This window comes from Elgaria multicarinata, chromosome 1 (genome assembly GCF_023053635.1).
Source record: "Elgaria multicarinata webbii isolate HBS135686 ecotype San Diego chromosome 1, rElgMul1.1.pri, whole genome shotgun sequence".
NCBI lineage: Eukaryota > Metazoa > Chordata > Lepidosauria > Squamata > Anguidae > Elgaria > Elgaria multicarinata.
Genome location: NC_086171.1, coordinates 88,636,486 through 88,653,730, shown reverse-complemented (window position 1 = coordinate 88,653,730; position 17,245 = coordinate 88,636,486). Strand labels below are relative to the sequence as shown.

The 17,245-nt window shown below is 43.5% G+C and overlaps 1 protein-coding gene across 1 annotated transcript in view; it reads right to left on the bottom strand.

Moving 5' to 3' along the window:
• Nucleotides 1-15,282, bottom strand: part of G3BP2 (G3BP stress granule assembly factor 2) — a 33,717-nt gene extending 18,435 nt beyond the window's left edge. The window contains exons 1-5 of the mRNA XM_063131525.1: nt 15,180-15,282; nt 11,707-11,825; nt 6,849-6,930; nt 2,935-3,108; nt 2,334-2,424 (exon numbers count right to left, since the gene is read on the bottom strand). Of these exons, the coding sequence (XP_062987595.1) occupies nt 2,334-2,424; nt 2,935-3,108; nt 6,849-6,930; nt 11,707-11,801 (442 nt within the window). The 5' untranslated portion in view covers nt 11,802-11,825; nt 15,180-15,282. The remainder of the gene's footprint in view (nt 1-2,333; nt 2,425-2,934; nt 3,109-6,848; nt 6,931-11,706; nt 11,826-15,179) is intronic.
• Between the last annotated feature and the right edge of the window lie 1,963 nt (nt 15,283-17,245).

The window sequence follows — 17,245 nt, the reverse complement described above, 5'->3', positions numbered from 1 at the left end:
CTGTGGCAAGGTCTGCTTTTTCCAAATTGGAACACAGCTTGCGAACCAGTCAAAGCTGATAAAAGGCACTCCTGGAAACTGATGCCACAAGATCGCTGGTGGTTAGCACTAACCACGCCAAGTGCTCCCAAACACACTTGCACTAGCCACCCTGCCTAGCCACCCTTGTTCAGTGCATGTAGCTTCTCTTTGCACTGTTGCAGGAAGGAGTAGCCACTCTTCTCTAAGTGCTCAGAGAAGCATGGGAAGAGGTTTTTGTGCTTCTTGGCCATCAGCCGGGAAGATTTTTGCTTTACATGGTGGCTGCAGAAGTTTATGCCTGGGAGCACAGAGTGCTCAAAGTTGCTGTCTTGATAACTGTGGTTTGGGATCAAAAACATCTTTGTTCCCTACTAGAGATGTTGCAGCTGTCCAATATGGAGGTGGAGTCCAATGGGGCCCAGAGTCCGTTGGACTCCACCCACTGCTTGGCCTGCCGGACTGGGGTCTACAAACCCTCACCACCGTCTTACATGGAAGTTGCTGGACAGTTAGGCAAGCACCATGCAGCCACCCATCCCCTTAGCGAGCAGCTATTATGTGTAAAAATTGTGGTTTGTTATTCCCTGTAAAATGTCTTTTACAAAAATGGTAGCCATATAGCTACCACTTATGCAAGATTATTCACATCTTTATTATTATTATTATTATTATTATTATTTATTTATATAGCACCATCAATGCACATGGTGCTGTACAGAGTAAAACATCTCTAATGGCAACACTAATGGCAGCAACCACGAAGGCCTGACAGACAACATGCTCAGCCATGTAGGGCCACTCACCTTTTTACAGCGTGTGGTTAGTGGGGGCTCAAAACAATTAACCATCATGGCTTAGCATGTTGTCTGAACAGGCTCCAAAAGTCCATCTAATTCAGTCCTCTGTTCACACAGCGGCCAATCACCTGTCGATCAAGAACCCGCAAGCAAGGCACGACTGAAAAAGCACCATCCCGCCCATGTTCCCCAGCAACTGATGTAGCCATTCGTAGCCTTCTCCTCCAAGAATTTATCTGACCACCTTTTGAAGCCATCCAAATTGGTGGCCATCACTATATCTTGTGATAGCAAATTCCATGGTTTAACTATGCACTGTGTGAAAAAGTACTTCGTTTTTTTATCTGTCATGAATCTCCCACCAACTAGCTTCATGGGGTTATGGTATTTTCAGAGAGGGAGAAAACCAACTTCCTCCAGAATTTCACATCAAACTCAGCTGCCTTGAGGAAAAGGGGCATAACACATACAAACAACTGTTTTTAAGACTCCATAGGATGACCAGGTATCCCAGAAGAGCATACCCAACTTCCATTAAGACAAAGCTGCTGCTGAGATGTAACTCCACATTTAATAAACATGGGCGAGTACTCTAACCACCACAGTACCCTTTTTTTTCCTACCATGAGACAAATTGTGACACCAGAAGTTATTCCACAGCACTTACATTTTTAAAAATAAGTCTTATATAATCTATATATTAAAGTTGAAAACATTTGGCCAGTTTTCATAAACATAGCCTGAGGAAAGGCTTTCTCAAGGCCTTTCAGCTGGCAAGGGATAAGGTTTCCTTAGACAGATCCTTTCCTTTTGCCTCTGAAAGTACTACCTGTCCCCTGATTTTGACCACAAACTTTGTCCTCCAATCTGCAACAGTAATTGTGAACCAAATTCTGCAAAATAATCACAACTGAGTTTGATTATCTTGCTAACAATTAAATCCTTTAATCTTGTTATAAGGCAGCCCTCATTTAGCCCCAGCCCTCTGCCGCCCTTCTCCAAGATCTGTAAAAGAGAGCATCATGCCCTAAATACACATATGGATCTTTTAGATTTCAAGTTCGCGATTTCATGTCTTCCAATTTTAAACTGCTGCAACTCAAGGGAGTTTGCCCTTTGCAGGGACTGAAAAGACACAACCAAATTGGGAGTAAATGTGCCTGGTTAGAATCTTACATAAATATGTTAGACCCTGCAAAACGGGCACTGTTTACAGGGCCTGTGCCAAGCTTGATTGCGGCACCCATAACCCAAGTTGGATCAGACCAAACTGGGTGCAGACACCAACCTGAACACACTCAAACTAAGACTAGTACTGAACATGTTTTTAAGTGCAGATGAAGATGTTAATTTACACTATCAACTTAAAGCATAAAAGGTTCATAGAAGCATGTGCCAGCTGGGCTTAGGTTGCCTTCATACACACAATTTCTAGACCAAGTTGAACTCAAGCACGTCTCCTGAATTTCTGCAATCAAGCACTCAAGTGTGCTTCCATCTGTCACATCCCCTCACCTTCATCTAGTTCAGCTTCAGAGTCACCAAATACTTCATCTTCATAACGGAATATGTCATTGTGGACATAAAACTTATTTGGAACAGATCCCTGTAAAAGTAAAAAGACCATGGGTAGAAGAAAACTCAACTGCCTCTAGCAATCCTGCATAATATTTCAAATTCAGTTATGTTTTTCCTTCTGTACTTACATGACTACTGATATAATTAAGACCTCTAATCCATAATCTTCAACCCATTTGAAAAGTTTCATCTTTTGTACATATGAATGGGCCTAACCTCAAAGCTATAATTATATCTATTAATACCTCGATAAAATTGCTGGATGAAGTAACAAAGAAAAAGAAGGAAACAAAGAAGCAGGTATAATGTTGCCTGTCTGAAATGGGCTGAATAAAATGGTGCCCTGGACATCTATGGAGAAAATGAACAATTCCTGAAGTCACTACAAAATGGATGCCATTCCTAAGGAAGAAGTTCACTCTCTTCAAGTCTAAGATGACCAAGCCTCCCTCTATTCTTTAATATCAGAAAAAGGGTTCTTGGACTGTTTGAACACAACTATTTGAGCTGGAAGCCAACTATTTGGGTGATTACTTACTTCTGGAGCCAGCACAAAGGTTTGCATGAACTTCCTCATTGGTTGACCATTATTTGTCAACTCCCCCATGACTTGCACAACTACTCCGTCATTCAGGGTTGCATGGGCATCTACATGGCGAATCTTAGTGCGGCATTCACTGAACTGCAGGGACATCACCTTCTTGTGTATATCCTAAACACAAAAATATTAAAGAAACTTGAATCCCACATGTGTCCAGTTTTCTACAACATACACATCATACACATCAGAGCCCTGTGTGGCACAGAGTGGTAAGCGGCAGTTACTGCAGCCAAAACTCTCCCCACGGCTTGAGTTCAATCCCAGTGGAAGCTGGTGCTCAAGCAGCCGGCTCAGGTCGACTCAGCCTTCCATCCTTCTGAGGTCGGTAAAATGAGCACCCAGCTAGCTGGGGGAAAGGTAGCTGCAACTGGGGAAGGCAATGGCAAACCATCCCGCTACAAAGTCTGCCAAGAAAACGTCAGCGAAAGCAGGCGTCCCTCTAGGAGTCAGCAATGACTCAAGTGCTTGCATGAGAAGTTCCTTTCCTTTCCTACACATCAAATCCTGAGCTCTCAATATATACATTCAATAGATATGGGCTTTTTCTTTCGTTGGGGTCTTTTAATACTTGAGGAATGGATAAAGGTCCTTTCTACCATCACTACGTAACTGCGCAAAAAAGATTACCAAATTTGAAAGTCTAGTTCTGACGCAGTTGGCTTTGAGTTCCAGGCGGAATTTGGAAACACTTTCCTTCAATGTGAGAGGACATGGGGAAAATATGCTTCCTTTCCTATACAAGCCAGTCTGTCAATTTCTATCATGTTACATAGTTTGTCACCCTTGGGGACCTGAACACCAGCACTTTGTGCATGTGGCACAAAGAATAAAATACATGTATTGTACTGTGTTTTATATTTCTAACTGTTCATGTGTTATTTTAGTCTTTTAACTCTTTGTAATCGGCCAAAAGAACATTGGTTACTGGGCAGATTAAATTTTTAATAAGGAATCTGTTGAAGGTTCACTGCCTATTCTCAGCCCCTTCTCACTTGCCTTAGTGGCTAGGGGCTCACCCCGCCTTTTCTCAACTGTCCTGATGCTTTGCTGCACTACTGTAGATTAACCTGTCCACCATGTTTCAGTACATTTGAGATAGGGCTACATGATAGAGCAGCTTGTTAATTTTTCTCAAGGGTGGCACCATCATGATAAGCAAACAAAGCAGCCAATCTAGCCATCCAGTCCCATTTCCAATGTGCTTTCCCCGCTCAGCCTAGAGAAAGGACTTAGCAGTACTTGCAATGGCAGTGATTGAATGGCGTAGCCTGACAAGACACTAGAATGCAAAGAAAGTTAAAAGATCAGGGGGGTTAGAGGAAGGGATGGAGTTAAGTGGGACACAGCAGGGACTCCAATCCCTGTGAAATCTAATATACCTCAATAGCATTTGTACCACATCAGGCAGGTGAAGTATACTCCTGACAAGATGTCAAAATATATAGTTGTACAACTAGATTTTCTTTTAAAATCTATTTTAAAATGTTTTATTACGTTTTTATTTTATTTTATCTTGTACACCGCTCTGAAATTTTCAATGGGGAGCAGTATATAAATATTTTAAATAAATAAATAAAATAAAAAACTGCACCCTTTTCAGGAAAACTCCAAGCCACTTATTTTTCCGGCTAATTTTACCTCTCCTAGCTAATTTCCTCTGATACTGCCTAGATATATCTTCTATACATTATTTACTAATTAACAAAAGGATTCTGGCTGCAGGCCAATGTACTACACTGCTGCTCTTTCACACTGCCACCCACTTACCTTTCCTAGATTTTTTATTACTGGGAAACGACCATGTAATCCACCCAAAGAATATTTAGTTCTTAAGTAAAAGGCATCAAGTGAAAGAACTAATAGGTTTTATTCATGGTTTAAAAGCTCACGCCTTGGATCAACAACCATGTCTTGGACAGGCTAGAAGATTTCAAGGAAAGGCTTGTCAGTTTCCCTGAAAATACTAACCTGAACAGCGCAGTATTAGATTTTACAGAGAGAAAAAAAAAAGGGAAATATTAACATGGAACTACATCATTTTCATATAAAAGTGCTTCAAATTGTAATGTACAATATCCAGCTATCTCAGGAAGTACTGAATAAATACTTCAAAACTCTGGATGTCTCCGTTGCAGACTGAAGTGTATTCTTTCTTATTTCAAAATTACTGCTCTTTTCGAGCATGTTACATGGGTGTACAGAGCTGGATTGAATATCTTCACGTTCAAGACCAGTTTTGACCATTGATAAAAGCCAAACGTCAGCTTCTGATACAAAAATTGGAATCTTCCATACTTTGAGGCAAAAACGCCAAAATGTATGAATGTCAAATATTGCTATCACCACCAATAATTTATATTACAAACCAAAAAGACTAAGCATGTGACAAATTGTTTATACACTCACAACAGCTTTGTAAAGTAGATCAGTATTATTCCATTTTACGATGAGCAAATGGCTGTAAATGGTTCAATGCCGCATACTGAGTCTATGGCCTTCAACACAAGACCATTGGATTTGCCTAGTTCTCATATTAGCATTGAGCAATAAGTAACCCTATGAGCAAGTATATTTCTGAGCCTTTCGACTTTGATAAATCAGAATCTGTAAATACAGTTGTATGCAACCCACAGCAGCGTTTTATATAATGAAGCAACAAGATACCAATGCCCTAAACCAGGGATGTAGAGTGTGTGCCCCTACAGATGCCATTGAACTGCAACTCCCATCATCCTTCACCATTGGCTATGCTGACTAGGCTGATGGGCACTGCAGTCCAACAACAACTGGAAGGTCACATGCTCCCCACCACAGCACTAAACTAAGCCTAAATTAATCTTTCAAGAGCACACTAAAAATAATCACATAAATACTATGCAAGCCTTGCTACAGGGAGCCTGATAGAATGATAAAAGCTAGAGCTTTCCCTAGAGTTACTTTGGTGAATCTAGATAACCTGGGAGAATGGCACACCCCTGTGGTGCTGAAAAACTACACAATTATCATTTTATCAAATCTCCAGTTGGGTGTGGCAGTCAATACACACTGTTGAGTGCCAGCATCCATAGGGGCACGCGTTTACCAGACCAAAATGGCTCAAATTGCATCTCTGGTAAATTTTCACTATAGAAACACAAGAAAAACTGGCTCGAGGAAGTTGGAGTCATCTCCTAGTCCAGACCTCCAACTGCACCTCTCTTCTAGAAAAGAACCTACTGCCTTGTGAATGCAGAGGAAGTCAAGCATTATCTGGAACACCGGATGATGACAAGTATGGAGAAAGGTGAGCCATATCATGCACAAGTTCAAACAATAGAGTGCTAAACACAAGAAGCACATCAAAAGTATGTTAGCTAGGAGTAAAAGTCTTGTTTACCAGTTAACACATTTTGTTTTTAAACATTTTAAGAACGATTCAAAAACATGCTATTAATTTTTCCCTATAAAATTTTAACATTTATACTACATACAAAAAATTAATAACTTAATAATATTAAATAGTGTTCAACGCTGTTGGAAAACCTAAAATTCTTTGCATATTATTCAAGGCTCCTTCCTGAAAGCTGATCATATACGGCATGTTAGCTATACCCCATATTTTTATAAGCCACACGTATCCAGGGCTAAACATGTTTGTTCTCAACATTTGGCAACTAATGTTTTTGCCACTGCCAATAAATAAAAGACTTTATGTTATGTCTAAATTTGACCTAACAAACGTAGAAGGATGACTTCTAGATCTAATGGAAGCACAATATTTAGCAGCTTATTAATCCATGTAAGTGTTTATTGCCAAAGGACCATGCCTTTATTTATAGAAGATGATAATATAGTTGATTTCTGGTACATACAGCCTGGCCATACACTGCTTCCTGGGGTTTGCCACTGGCATCCAGCCCTCCATGGACATAAGAAGAATTCCTGCCATAAAACCTGCAGAGACATTGAAGCACGGAGTTTAGGATGATCATAGGAGCACGTTCTAAAACACATTACTATTTTAAAAAATGGTTTCAAATAAACTGTCCAAATTTAAAAAAAAACTGCTTTAAGGTATTTCACTTAAGTCTCAGATAAAAGGACTATATAATTCAAAGTTTAGATTTTTAACCAACAACATTTTCATTGAGAAGGAATGTAAATATTTTAATATAGGAAAGAAATAAAGTGCATGACAACTGTTGGGGCCCATGACACATACCATATACTGCTTTCATACCACTTTCCTAGTGTTATATCCTGCTTGGTGTAGCGGTGTCATGGGCCCCAAGAGTTGTCAGTGCTTCAGTACCACTATAAAGCAGTGGTGTAGATCTTGCAGTGCACTTCTATACCACTATAAAGTAGTAGTGTGGCTCCTGCCTTTTATATACCGCTTTCATAGTGGAATATCCTGCTTGGTGTAGATGAAGCCCTAGGAAAGAGATGAGAGTGTAAGGCATCTATAAAAAAGATGTAGTGATGGTCACCAATTTGAATGGCTTTAAAAGGGGGTTGGATAAATTCCTGGAGAAGGCAATCAATGACTACTGGCCCTCATGGCTATGTGCTACCTCCAGTATCCAAGGCAGTAAGCCTATATGCACAAGTGGCTGGGGAACATGGGTGGGAGGGTGCTGTTGCACTGTGTCCTGCTTTGTTGGTCCGTGGCCGACAGCTGGTTGGCCACTGTGTGAACAGAGTGCTGGATTAGATGGACCTCTGGTCTGATCCAGCATGGCACTTATGTTCTTAGTATACCAGGAGCTGGAAAAGGGCAGCAATCAGGGGGCTGAAGCACCTTCCTTTTGAGGAAAGGCTACAGAGAAAAACTGACTACGGTTTATGACATTATCGGCAGTATCCAATGGTGACATTCTGCAAATAGCACTAGTGGAGTTCCACTGAACCTTTCCATTGTACGGGCAGTTGACCAATATGCCTGTGCAACAGGGTGTGCGAGCAATTGTGCAATCGGTTGCACAGCGGGTGCAAGCAGTTGCAATTACACAGACAGAATATGCAACTGGGTGCAACGCATTGCACAGCGGGTACAAGCACTTATGTAACCAGTTGCACATGTGGCATGCACAATACTCACGGAAAAGTGCTTGCACAACCAAACTGGTGCAAATGTAACTTTACTTGGATTCGTCTCTTGTGCATAGTTCAGAATCTAGATTCTGCTAGCGTTCTAGCGGAATGACACAGTTGGCTACTGCCCTATGTGTGGCAGGGAGAAAGAGGGGAGAAAATATTTTCTCCCTCTCTCATTATGTAAAACTTTGGGGTCACACAGTGAAACTGATAGGGAGCAGATAAAAGAAATTACTTCTTCAAACTGTGTAATTAAATTATGGAATGTGCTACCACAAGTTGTGGTGATGGCAATTAGCTTGGATGGCTTTAAAAAGGGACTGGAAAAATTAATGGAAGGTAAGTCTGTCAATGGCTACTAGCCATGATGGCTATATGCAATACCATTTTCTGATACAGCACTGGTCTGATCCAGCAGCACTCTTAATATATTCTAACTACAGCATAATCAACATTTCTCCAACAGGAAATGGCCAATTTTATTTAAAACCTGAAAACCACAGCAATCATGTTAAGAACTTACCATGGTAAGAGAACCTGGAGGGGAGGTGGGCAAAGGCACCACATGTCTGCTTCTGGCTCATCCCATACTATCTCCAAAGTATACATAATAGAACCCTTTCCTTTTATTGTTTATATTTTTGTGTACATTTCTAATGATACTGCTTTATTTTAAGAATATTAAGAGCCACTTTGGGGTCAAAAAGAAGGGCACAAATTTAGTAATTAAATATCCTGAATCACTAAATGATTAATCTTTACTTGACCCTGGAATTAATGCGACACCTAAAACTACATAGGCAAATTTTAACACTTGCAACCCCACTGCAACTCTAGAACCTTTATCCCTGCTTGGCAACTAGTTTTTAACAGGAACCATATTCTGAATTGAATAAAGGCTGAAGCATCAGCAACACTGGCTCTGCCCGCTGAGTCATGTATGAGACGAGACACAGGCAACGAGCTCTTAAGCCTTAAAGCTACATCAGAATTCTCCTCTTACATACTTACTCCCATTTGCCCTTGTTTTAATTTTGGGATGACAGTCAGCACCTGAGCTGTAGGGAATTCTGACACAGGCTCTTATGCTTCCTCACAATTACTCTTTGCATATGTGTTGGGTTTATGGGGGAGGAGGTGCATCGTACAGCAAGGATCCTTAGGATCAGGAGCTATGCTGGAAGGTCAGATAGGAAGCCCCTGGGATTAGGTTCCAGGACAGCAGTTGCCTATTCCAGAACTGCACATTCCTAAACCAAACAAGAGGCCCTCTGAGTTATTCCTGGTCACCAACTTCACTGACTTAATTCTCCATCCCAATCCATGTGTAGGCAGCACAGTGCTCACACACTACTCTACCTCTCCCACTTGCAGCTTATAGTGCTTCCTCTACCACTATTTCATTTATTACATTTCTATACCGCCCAATAGCCGAAGCTCTCTGGGCGGTTCACTACATATATCAATCATGGCTGCATTTGTTTTTTTAAAAAGACATACAATATTTTTTTTGGAATCATGAAGGCTAAAAGCACATGATTAAGCAACAGATTATTTCCAAGCCCCACACACACACTTCATTACATATGACAGCTGGCATCTGAATGTATAATAATGGGGATTTCTCCTAAATGTCAAAATTCAGTGGTGTCAGTTAATCAACATCTACAGAAAAAAGGAATAACCGCTCTAGTTCGAGAGTTTGTAAAAATATTCTCAGCTGAAAATTGCAATCCTCGAGAAGGAAAGCAAACAACTCCCACTGGATGTCAGAATTATTACATCACGATAAACTCTGGGGTGGGCAAAAGGTAGATCTGGATCTACTGGTAGATATTTGGGTGATTTGCAGTGAATTGAGAAAGATTTCTGATTCCAAGTTGTTTAACACTAAAATTATATTGCTTAAATAAGGAAGCTTGGGGTAACCACGAGTGGATTTGTGTGAACTTCATTTAGTTCCGATGCTAAAAATATATACATTGAGCTCAAAATTTGTTAATTTTAAGCGGATGTCTTATGCACCTGGCTGCACTTAGTGGATCTCGGGGCAAGACTGAAGTCTACCCATCACTGATTTAGGTTCCTCAGCTACTGCTGATCAATCTGTAGCTATCAATTGGGTTTCCAGTAACTTTTCTGCCCTGTCTCCTGATAGGGTCTTAAGATGAGCAAATTTATTTATTTATTTATTACATTTTTATACCGCCCAATAGCCGAAGCTCTCTGGGCGGTTCACAAAAATTAAAACCATAATAAAACAACCAACAGGTTAAAAGCACAATTACAAAATACATACTTTTAGTATTGAAGACTTTTAGTTGGGATGGAGATGGGAACTCTATTCCGCCAACTACCGTAACTGATCTGGAATGCAACTGTGACCGTCTCCTGCCATTCACTTTTGTAGGCCACAAAAAATTGTCTGGCATGTACCTTATTGTCCATTTTGGACAAGAGAAATATCTTTTTATTTTCCAAAGCTTTTTAGATGCATTTTTAATCCTGCTGATTGTTCTGTGGCTTTAAGCTTATTTTTTTTTGTATCGACATTTAACGTTAAAGGAAAGTATAAATATAATTATAATAAATAAATAAAGGAAGAGCAGAAATTGCATCTGCGCTTTTGTTCCCTCTTACAGTCCTCATTTCCTGTTGATCAGCTGCTTCCCTGAACCCTTCATCAATTAACTCTAAAACTTTAAAAAAAAGCCCACAATAAATTTGGTACAAATGTAGCCAGGACCTAGATTAATCAGTGGTTCCCAAAGGGGGCGGTGGGATTGCATAGGGGGGAGTTAAGAGGTGAAGGGGTGGCAGGGGGCGCTCTAGGTGGTCTTTTCTGAGAAGCGCCTCTCCAGAAGGTCTTAAAACCCAGGGACATTTTTATGGGAGAAGGTAGTTTGGTCTCAAGCCATATGGGGGAAGAATCCACACATGTATTAATACCATTTAAGAACAGTTCTTTTAACGGCGAATTGAAATGTTTCAAAAGCACCAAAACGCTAATGAAGAGACATACTCTGCTTTGTGTGCCCCGCCACACCGGCTGCAAAACAGAGGTGTTTGCTCTCTTTTCCCTCCCATTCTCAGCAAGCCTGCGGTGAGTGCTTCGGATTTTGAATAAATATTCAATTAATTGTTACTGTTTTGAATTTTATTGTTATTATCTTCCTTAGTGGGTCCTTGAAAACCGCTATTCTGAATAATGATTTTTATAGTGTAGGGTAGCGAACCAAGGGGGCAGTTACCTGAAAAAGTTTGGAAACCACTGAATTAGATTTCTGAAGCATAAACTGTATGTGTTGCAAAAATTGATTTTCTTGGTGATAGAAACATGTTTTTGGGAAGATAATATATATGGCCCAAATCAGTTATGCTCTTTATTATTCAAAGACTCATTTATTTAAAAAAGTTTAAGCCACCCCTCAGTATTGTATTAATTTACAGCTTTTAGTCATAGGCTGTAAACTATCAGGGCAGCATACAGGAAATTGATACAAATATCAATGTGGTATGTCCATACAGAACAGATCAACTTGTTATAGAGAAAATGGCAAACTAAACGATATTGGGGATCAATCCAAATTGCTACTTTGGTCCAGATAAGGTATGGATATCTTTAGAAGTTACCTGTGTAAGAAATCTGGTGCTTTATTTAGCAGGGTATAGTACTGCCTCACGAACTCCCGCCCTACAAGCAGCGGACTTGGCTTCTCCATCACCATTTCTTTGGTACACAATGTCAAAGGCTATAATACAGGAGAATAAACATAACGTTAAGAAGTATAAACTTCAGGGTGATCAGCTTTAAGTGCATTTTTTTTAACAAGGGCAAATCACTTCATACAGATAATCAGGAAGGAGAAACCATGCCTTTAAGTATGACTGTTGCAAAGGCCTGCCATATCACCTCACCCCCCACTCCCGATTCAGTACAGATAACTGTTTCTTGGCTGAATTTTACTGGCCAACCAATCCTTCCTCTACCAACAGCTAGAAGCAGTGTCTCCCACATAGGGTAAGTACACAAAGGTGGGGGACGGGAGGCATGAACCCTCATCTGCAGGTAAACTCTCTGCAGGTGAATGCCAGGCTTTCCATTTCAACTATTACTAGGGCAAAAAATCATGATCCCTTTCGCTTTGAAGATCACAACCCATAAAAAACCCAGAACAGGGGAGGGAAGGCTGAGCAAGGGCATTGGAAGAACACCTAAGTGGGAGCACTCTCTCTTTCTCAATCACTTAAAAGCACCTACTAATGTGACGAACATGTGGAGGAATGGATAATAATATTCCCGGGGTGGTGGATAATAAACTCTCTTGCAGCAATAATCAGCAGAACCAGGCAACTGAGTATGAGAAAAAGTGTGGCTAGATTATACGGCAAAGGCTCAACAGTGCAAAAGGCAACCAGGGTTATGTGGGAGCCATGCAACTGATTGGCTCAGACACTACACTTCCTCAGGTATCCTTTGTGTATGGATTCCTTCCTTTCTCCCTTTTCTGGTGGAAGATGACATCTGGAGTTCAAACCTGTACTAGTACACAGGAGTAGGGACCCTCATACAACCCTCTTGGTTTTGGCATACATAGCTGGATCAGTGAACTGGCAGCTTGGGGATAGCAAATGTTCCATGGTTTATTTTCCCATCTGCTGCTGTGGCTGGGTGGTTAAAGTGTTGCTCTGTGAAGTATAGGTTCTAGCCCTGCCTGCTTTGCCCTCTTACCTTTTGACATGAATAGTTGTGACCAGACATGCAAAGTTTGGCCACTCATTTTACCATTCCCTGATGAGATTTGTACCTGCTATATGCATTCCCATCCCATTTTAAACCAAGATGTAACAGGAGGCTCTTGTAAGGGCACAGTTGTGGCTTCTTTTGTAGCTTGTCTCTGCCCTTCCTGGACCACCAAGCCCAGAAAAAACGTCTCTTCCCCACTGTCTTGGGACCTGCCAGCAGGCTTTCCAGGAGCATTTGATTGTCCACTATGGGGAACAGGATGACGTACTCTGATACAAGAGGGCTGTTTTTGAATGCTCTGCATTAAAATGCTTAGAGTACACGTGTGCAGTACAGCTGCCATTCTCTGAATGGCAAGCAGATTTCTAATCTCTAGGGCAGAATATATAGTATATTTGCATGAACACTAAGGCAGCAGAGGTACTGTTATGAATAGTTAATGTATTCTAGGGTAGGCAACCATGATGACCATGGTAGCTGGGTTCTATGGGCATTATAGCTCCAAAAAATTGGAGCACGTCAGGTTAATTACCCCTAAACTAGGGAAGTTTTAGTATTTCTATATTTTAAGCAGATCCATCCACATTACTACTCAGCAAATAAATACAGCTGTCAGCAGGTGAAGCAGTATGTAATGGTGGCGGCAACCTGCTCAGGAAACAATCCCTGGTGTGGGCCTAGGGGAGTAAACACATAGCCCCTGTTCAGACAACACGCTAAGCCACAGTGGTTAAGCATTTTGAGCTAAACATTATGGCTTAGCATGTCATGTCAACCATGTCTTAGCATGTTGTGTGAACCTCTCCTAACCATGGTGGCTACATAACCACGGTTTAAACATGACATCAGTTTCCCAGAGGACCTTTTCTTCTGTCACCCCTGGATTACGGAACAGCCTGCTGGAGGAGATTCGTAATATTAACGGTGATTTTAAGGCAGCTTTGAAGACTAGCCTTTTCCAGCAGGACTACCCAGATCAATGTAAAAATCAAGAATTTTTAAAATGTGTTGATTCCTTTACTAATGTTGTTCCCCGCCTCGATCCAAAGGGAGAGGCAGGTAAGAAAAAAATATCATAGAATCAAAGAATAGCAGAGTTGGAAGGGGCCTACAAGGCCATCGAGTCCAACCCCCTGCTCAATGCAGGAATCCACCCTAAAGCATCCCTGACAACTGCCTCTTGAAGGCCTCTAGTGTGGGAGAGCCCACAACCTCCCTAGGTCACTGATTCCATTGTCGTACTGCTCTAACAGTCAGGACGTTTTTCCTGATGTCCAGCCGGAATCTGGCTTCCTTTAACTTGAGCCCGTTATTCCGTGTCCTGCACTCTGGGAGGATCGAGAAGAGATCCTGGCCCTCCTCTGTGTGACAACCTTTTAAGTATTTGAAGAGTGCTATCATTATTATTATTAAACATGCTCACTAACCATTTGCTGCAAAAGGGTTAGTGGCCTAACCATGGTTTAGTGTGTTGTCTGAATAGGCCCATAGTATTCGAGTTTTAGTCTATGAAATGAAAGCTGGCAAAGCATAGCAACTATGGCCTATGATATGGGAAGGCTCTGCTTTGAATCTTAGCCTCTGTAAGCTGTCCTCTTATTTTCAGCCCTACCCAACGCTGACCAACCTCACAGGGCTGTTTCAAGAATTACTTCTTCGATTGTAAGATGCCATCGATTGTAAGATGCACACTAATTTCAGTACCACCAACAGAAATAAAAACCCTAAGACACACCCAGATTCTAAGACGCACCCCATTTTTAGAGATGTTTATATGGGGGGGGGGAAGTGCGTCTTAGAATCAAAGAAATAGGGTAAGTAATGTGCACAAAGGGCTTTGCACAAAGTACTTTACCGTTTAATGATAGCTGGCATTTAAATATTACACTGTGAGTTACGGCTGCAGCGAAGGATCTTAAGGCTATGCATGCATGCGCGTATGGGGGTGGCTGAGGACGAGTGCGTACTGGCTGGGGATGATGGGAGCTGTAAGCCCAACACATCTCCAGGTCACCGGGTTGGGGAAGGCTGACCTGCAGCTTTCAAAGAGGGCTGTTAGATGCGTTGTGCGCTACATGGGCATCTTTGGAGGAGCTGTTTCTGCATCATGCCCTTTGAACAGGGAGAGGGGCCGGGGTGGGGGCGGGGCGGAACCCTCTCCCTAAAACCCAAGTCGGCCTGCAGCGCCGTTGACAGCGGTAGTAGCCGCCTCTTCCCCCCCCCTCCTTCCTCGCCCGTTGCTCTGAGGAGAACCACCTCGGAGGAGACCTGCCCCAGACCCGCGAAGGAAGGAAGGAAGGAAGGGAAGGTAGCCACCCACGCACGCCCGGGCCGGGCCTCTCTCTGCCCCGTTACCAACCTAGGCGCTCTCCTGGGTCTCAGGTCCGGTTCGCTCCCGGCCGAAGGCGCGGGGAGGAGCGACTGGTGCGGCGCGTCCCTCCCTCACACTGATTCGGGGCGGAACCGGATGTCCTCGCCGCGCGCGCTCTGTCATGAGGAGGGCGGGGAGAGAGAAGCGCGCGCGCGCGCAGCCTCCTGAGGCGCCCAGATGTGGGCGGGGTCAGGGGTCACGGCAGAGCCCCGCCCCCCCGCCCCACTCCAAGGCCCAACGAGAGGAAAGGGAGGGTTATTTTCTCTCTCCGCTTTACGCTGGCGGACCAACTTGGGCCAGATCTTTATGGTCCCCCCCCCACCCGCCTTTGGGCTCTAGGAGCAGGTCCTCCAGCACCGCAGTCACGGGCGGCTCCGGGCTGTGACGTCCTCTGGGAACAGCTCCTGCGATTCTCTCTCACACACACACACACCACCTCCCCCCACCAGGCACTTTTTTTTTTTTTTTTAATAAAAAAGAGATTTCCGTACAGGGCTCACTTCCGGTTCCGATTAGGCCCTTCCATATCCGGAGGAAGTGGCAAGTGAGGAAGTAAAAAGGGGCTTTCAGAGTGGTCTTCTATCACTTGGGTGCTTCAAGAGCTCCGTTGGCTGCTGGGGTGCGCTACAAGGTCTTCTCGGGGTGTATAAAAGCCCTGCATTGCTTGGGTCCTGGATACCTGAGTGCTCGCCTTTCTCCTGGGTCTCGCCATTGGCAGACTCGCTCTCAGGAGCATGGGGCTGGTGCCAGACTATTTTGCGCCCTAGGCAAGGTGAGCTACTTGCACCGCCCCCCCCCCCAAATTGCGCAGAAGTCCAAATGTGTGTGCCGAGTGGAGAGCTGGGACTGGCTCACTTTGATTTGGGACTGAACTGTCTGGAATTCACTGGGACTTACTTCTGTGCGAACGCAACCCGCTATGCAGCCTGGTGTCCTGATCCCGTCTGCACGTTTACTTGGGGGAATAAGGCTTCTGAGTAAGGAGGCATAGGCGGATTGGGCTGCACTGGTGCCTCCCAGTGCAACGCTTTCTCGGATGCAAGTCCTGTTGATCCACATGTGCAGGATCGGGAAGCAGGAGAGTTTGCCTTGCAAGGAGTCCACAAATCCCTAGCTTTCCTGGGGGAAGGGAGAGGGAGTCCTGCTTGCCTGGACATTGCAGCCTGTTTAAGGAGAGAGGCGAGGCGACCCGGTGCCCTTTCCTTGTGAGTAAGGCAGAGGCTGGCTTGGGCCAGGGTCAAGCTTGCCACGTGCTTTTTCTTCTTCTGGCGGCAGGCTCCTGGCTCTGAGAGGGCGGCTAGAGTGGCTCTGGGAGGGCAGCTTCCAGGCAGAAGTCTGAACGTGGAGCCCCCCCCCCCCCAATGTCCCTGGCTTTGCTTCAGCTGGGCGGGCACGGGGCACCACCTCGTCCGCCCAGGCCCAGCTGAATCCTCGGGCTGGGCCGGCCCGGCTCACAGCCAACAACGCGCCTGAGTGCTGCATGGCATGTGGCGCCCCTCTTAGCTTGGTGCTCTAAGTGGCCGCCTGAGTGGCCTCTATGGTAACACTGGCCCTGCTGATGGTCCCCCGCTACAAATTGGAATGTGCAGGGGCCAGGGCTTTTTCAGTGGCTGGCCCCCAGTTATGGAACAATGTGCCACTGGAGATTAGACAGGTTCCCACTCTCAATTGCTTCAAATGCCTTTGTAAGGTGTTTTTTATTTTCACAAGAGTTTGGGGAAGGGGTGGTTTAAATTGGGGTTGAGGGCTTTTAATGGTTTGAGGGTGAGGGTTTTAATGGAATTGTCTTCATGTGAGTTGAGGGTTTTAATGGAATTGTTTTCTATGTTATTGTAAAGCGCCTTGATGCCAGAAATGGTGAGGCGGTGCTATAAAAATGTTTTAAATAAAATAAAATTGAAAAATTAAAGATTGCGTGAAAAAAGGCTTCTTTTCCTTGCAGGGCTTTGGAACGATCATCGCCTTTATTCTCCCTGCTCCCTCCCATTCCGTTTGCTCACTTGAGCATTAGGGTCATGGTGGGAAAGAAAGAAGTAGCGGAGAAGTTATAGAAT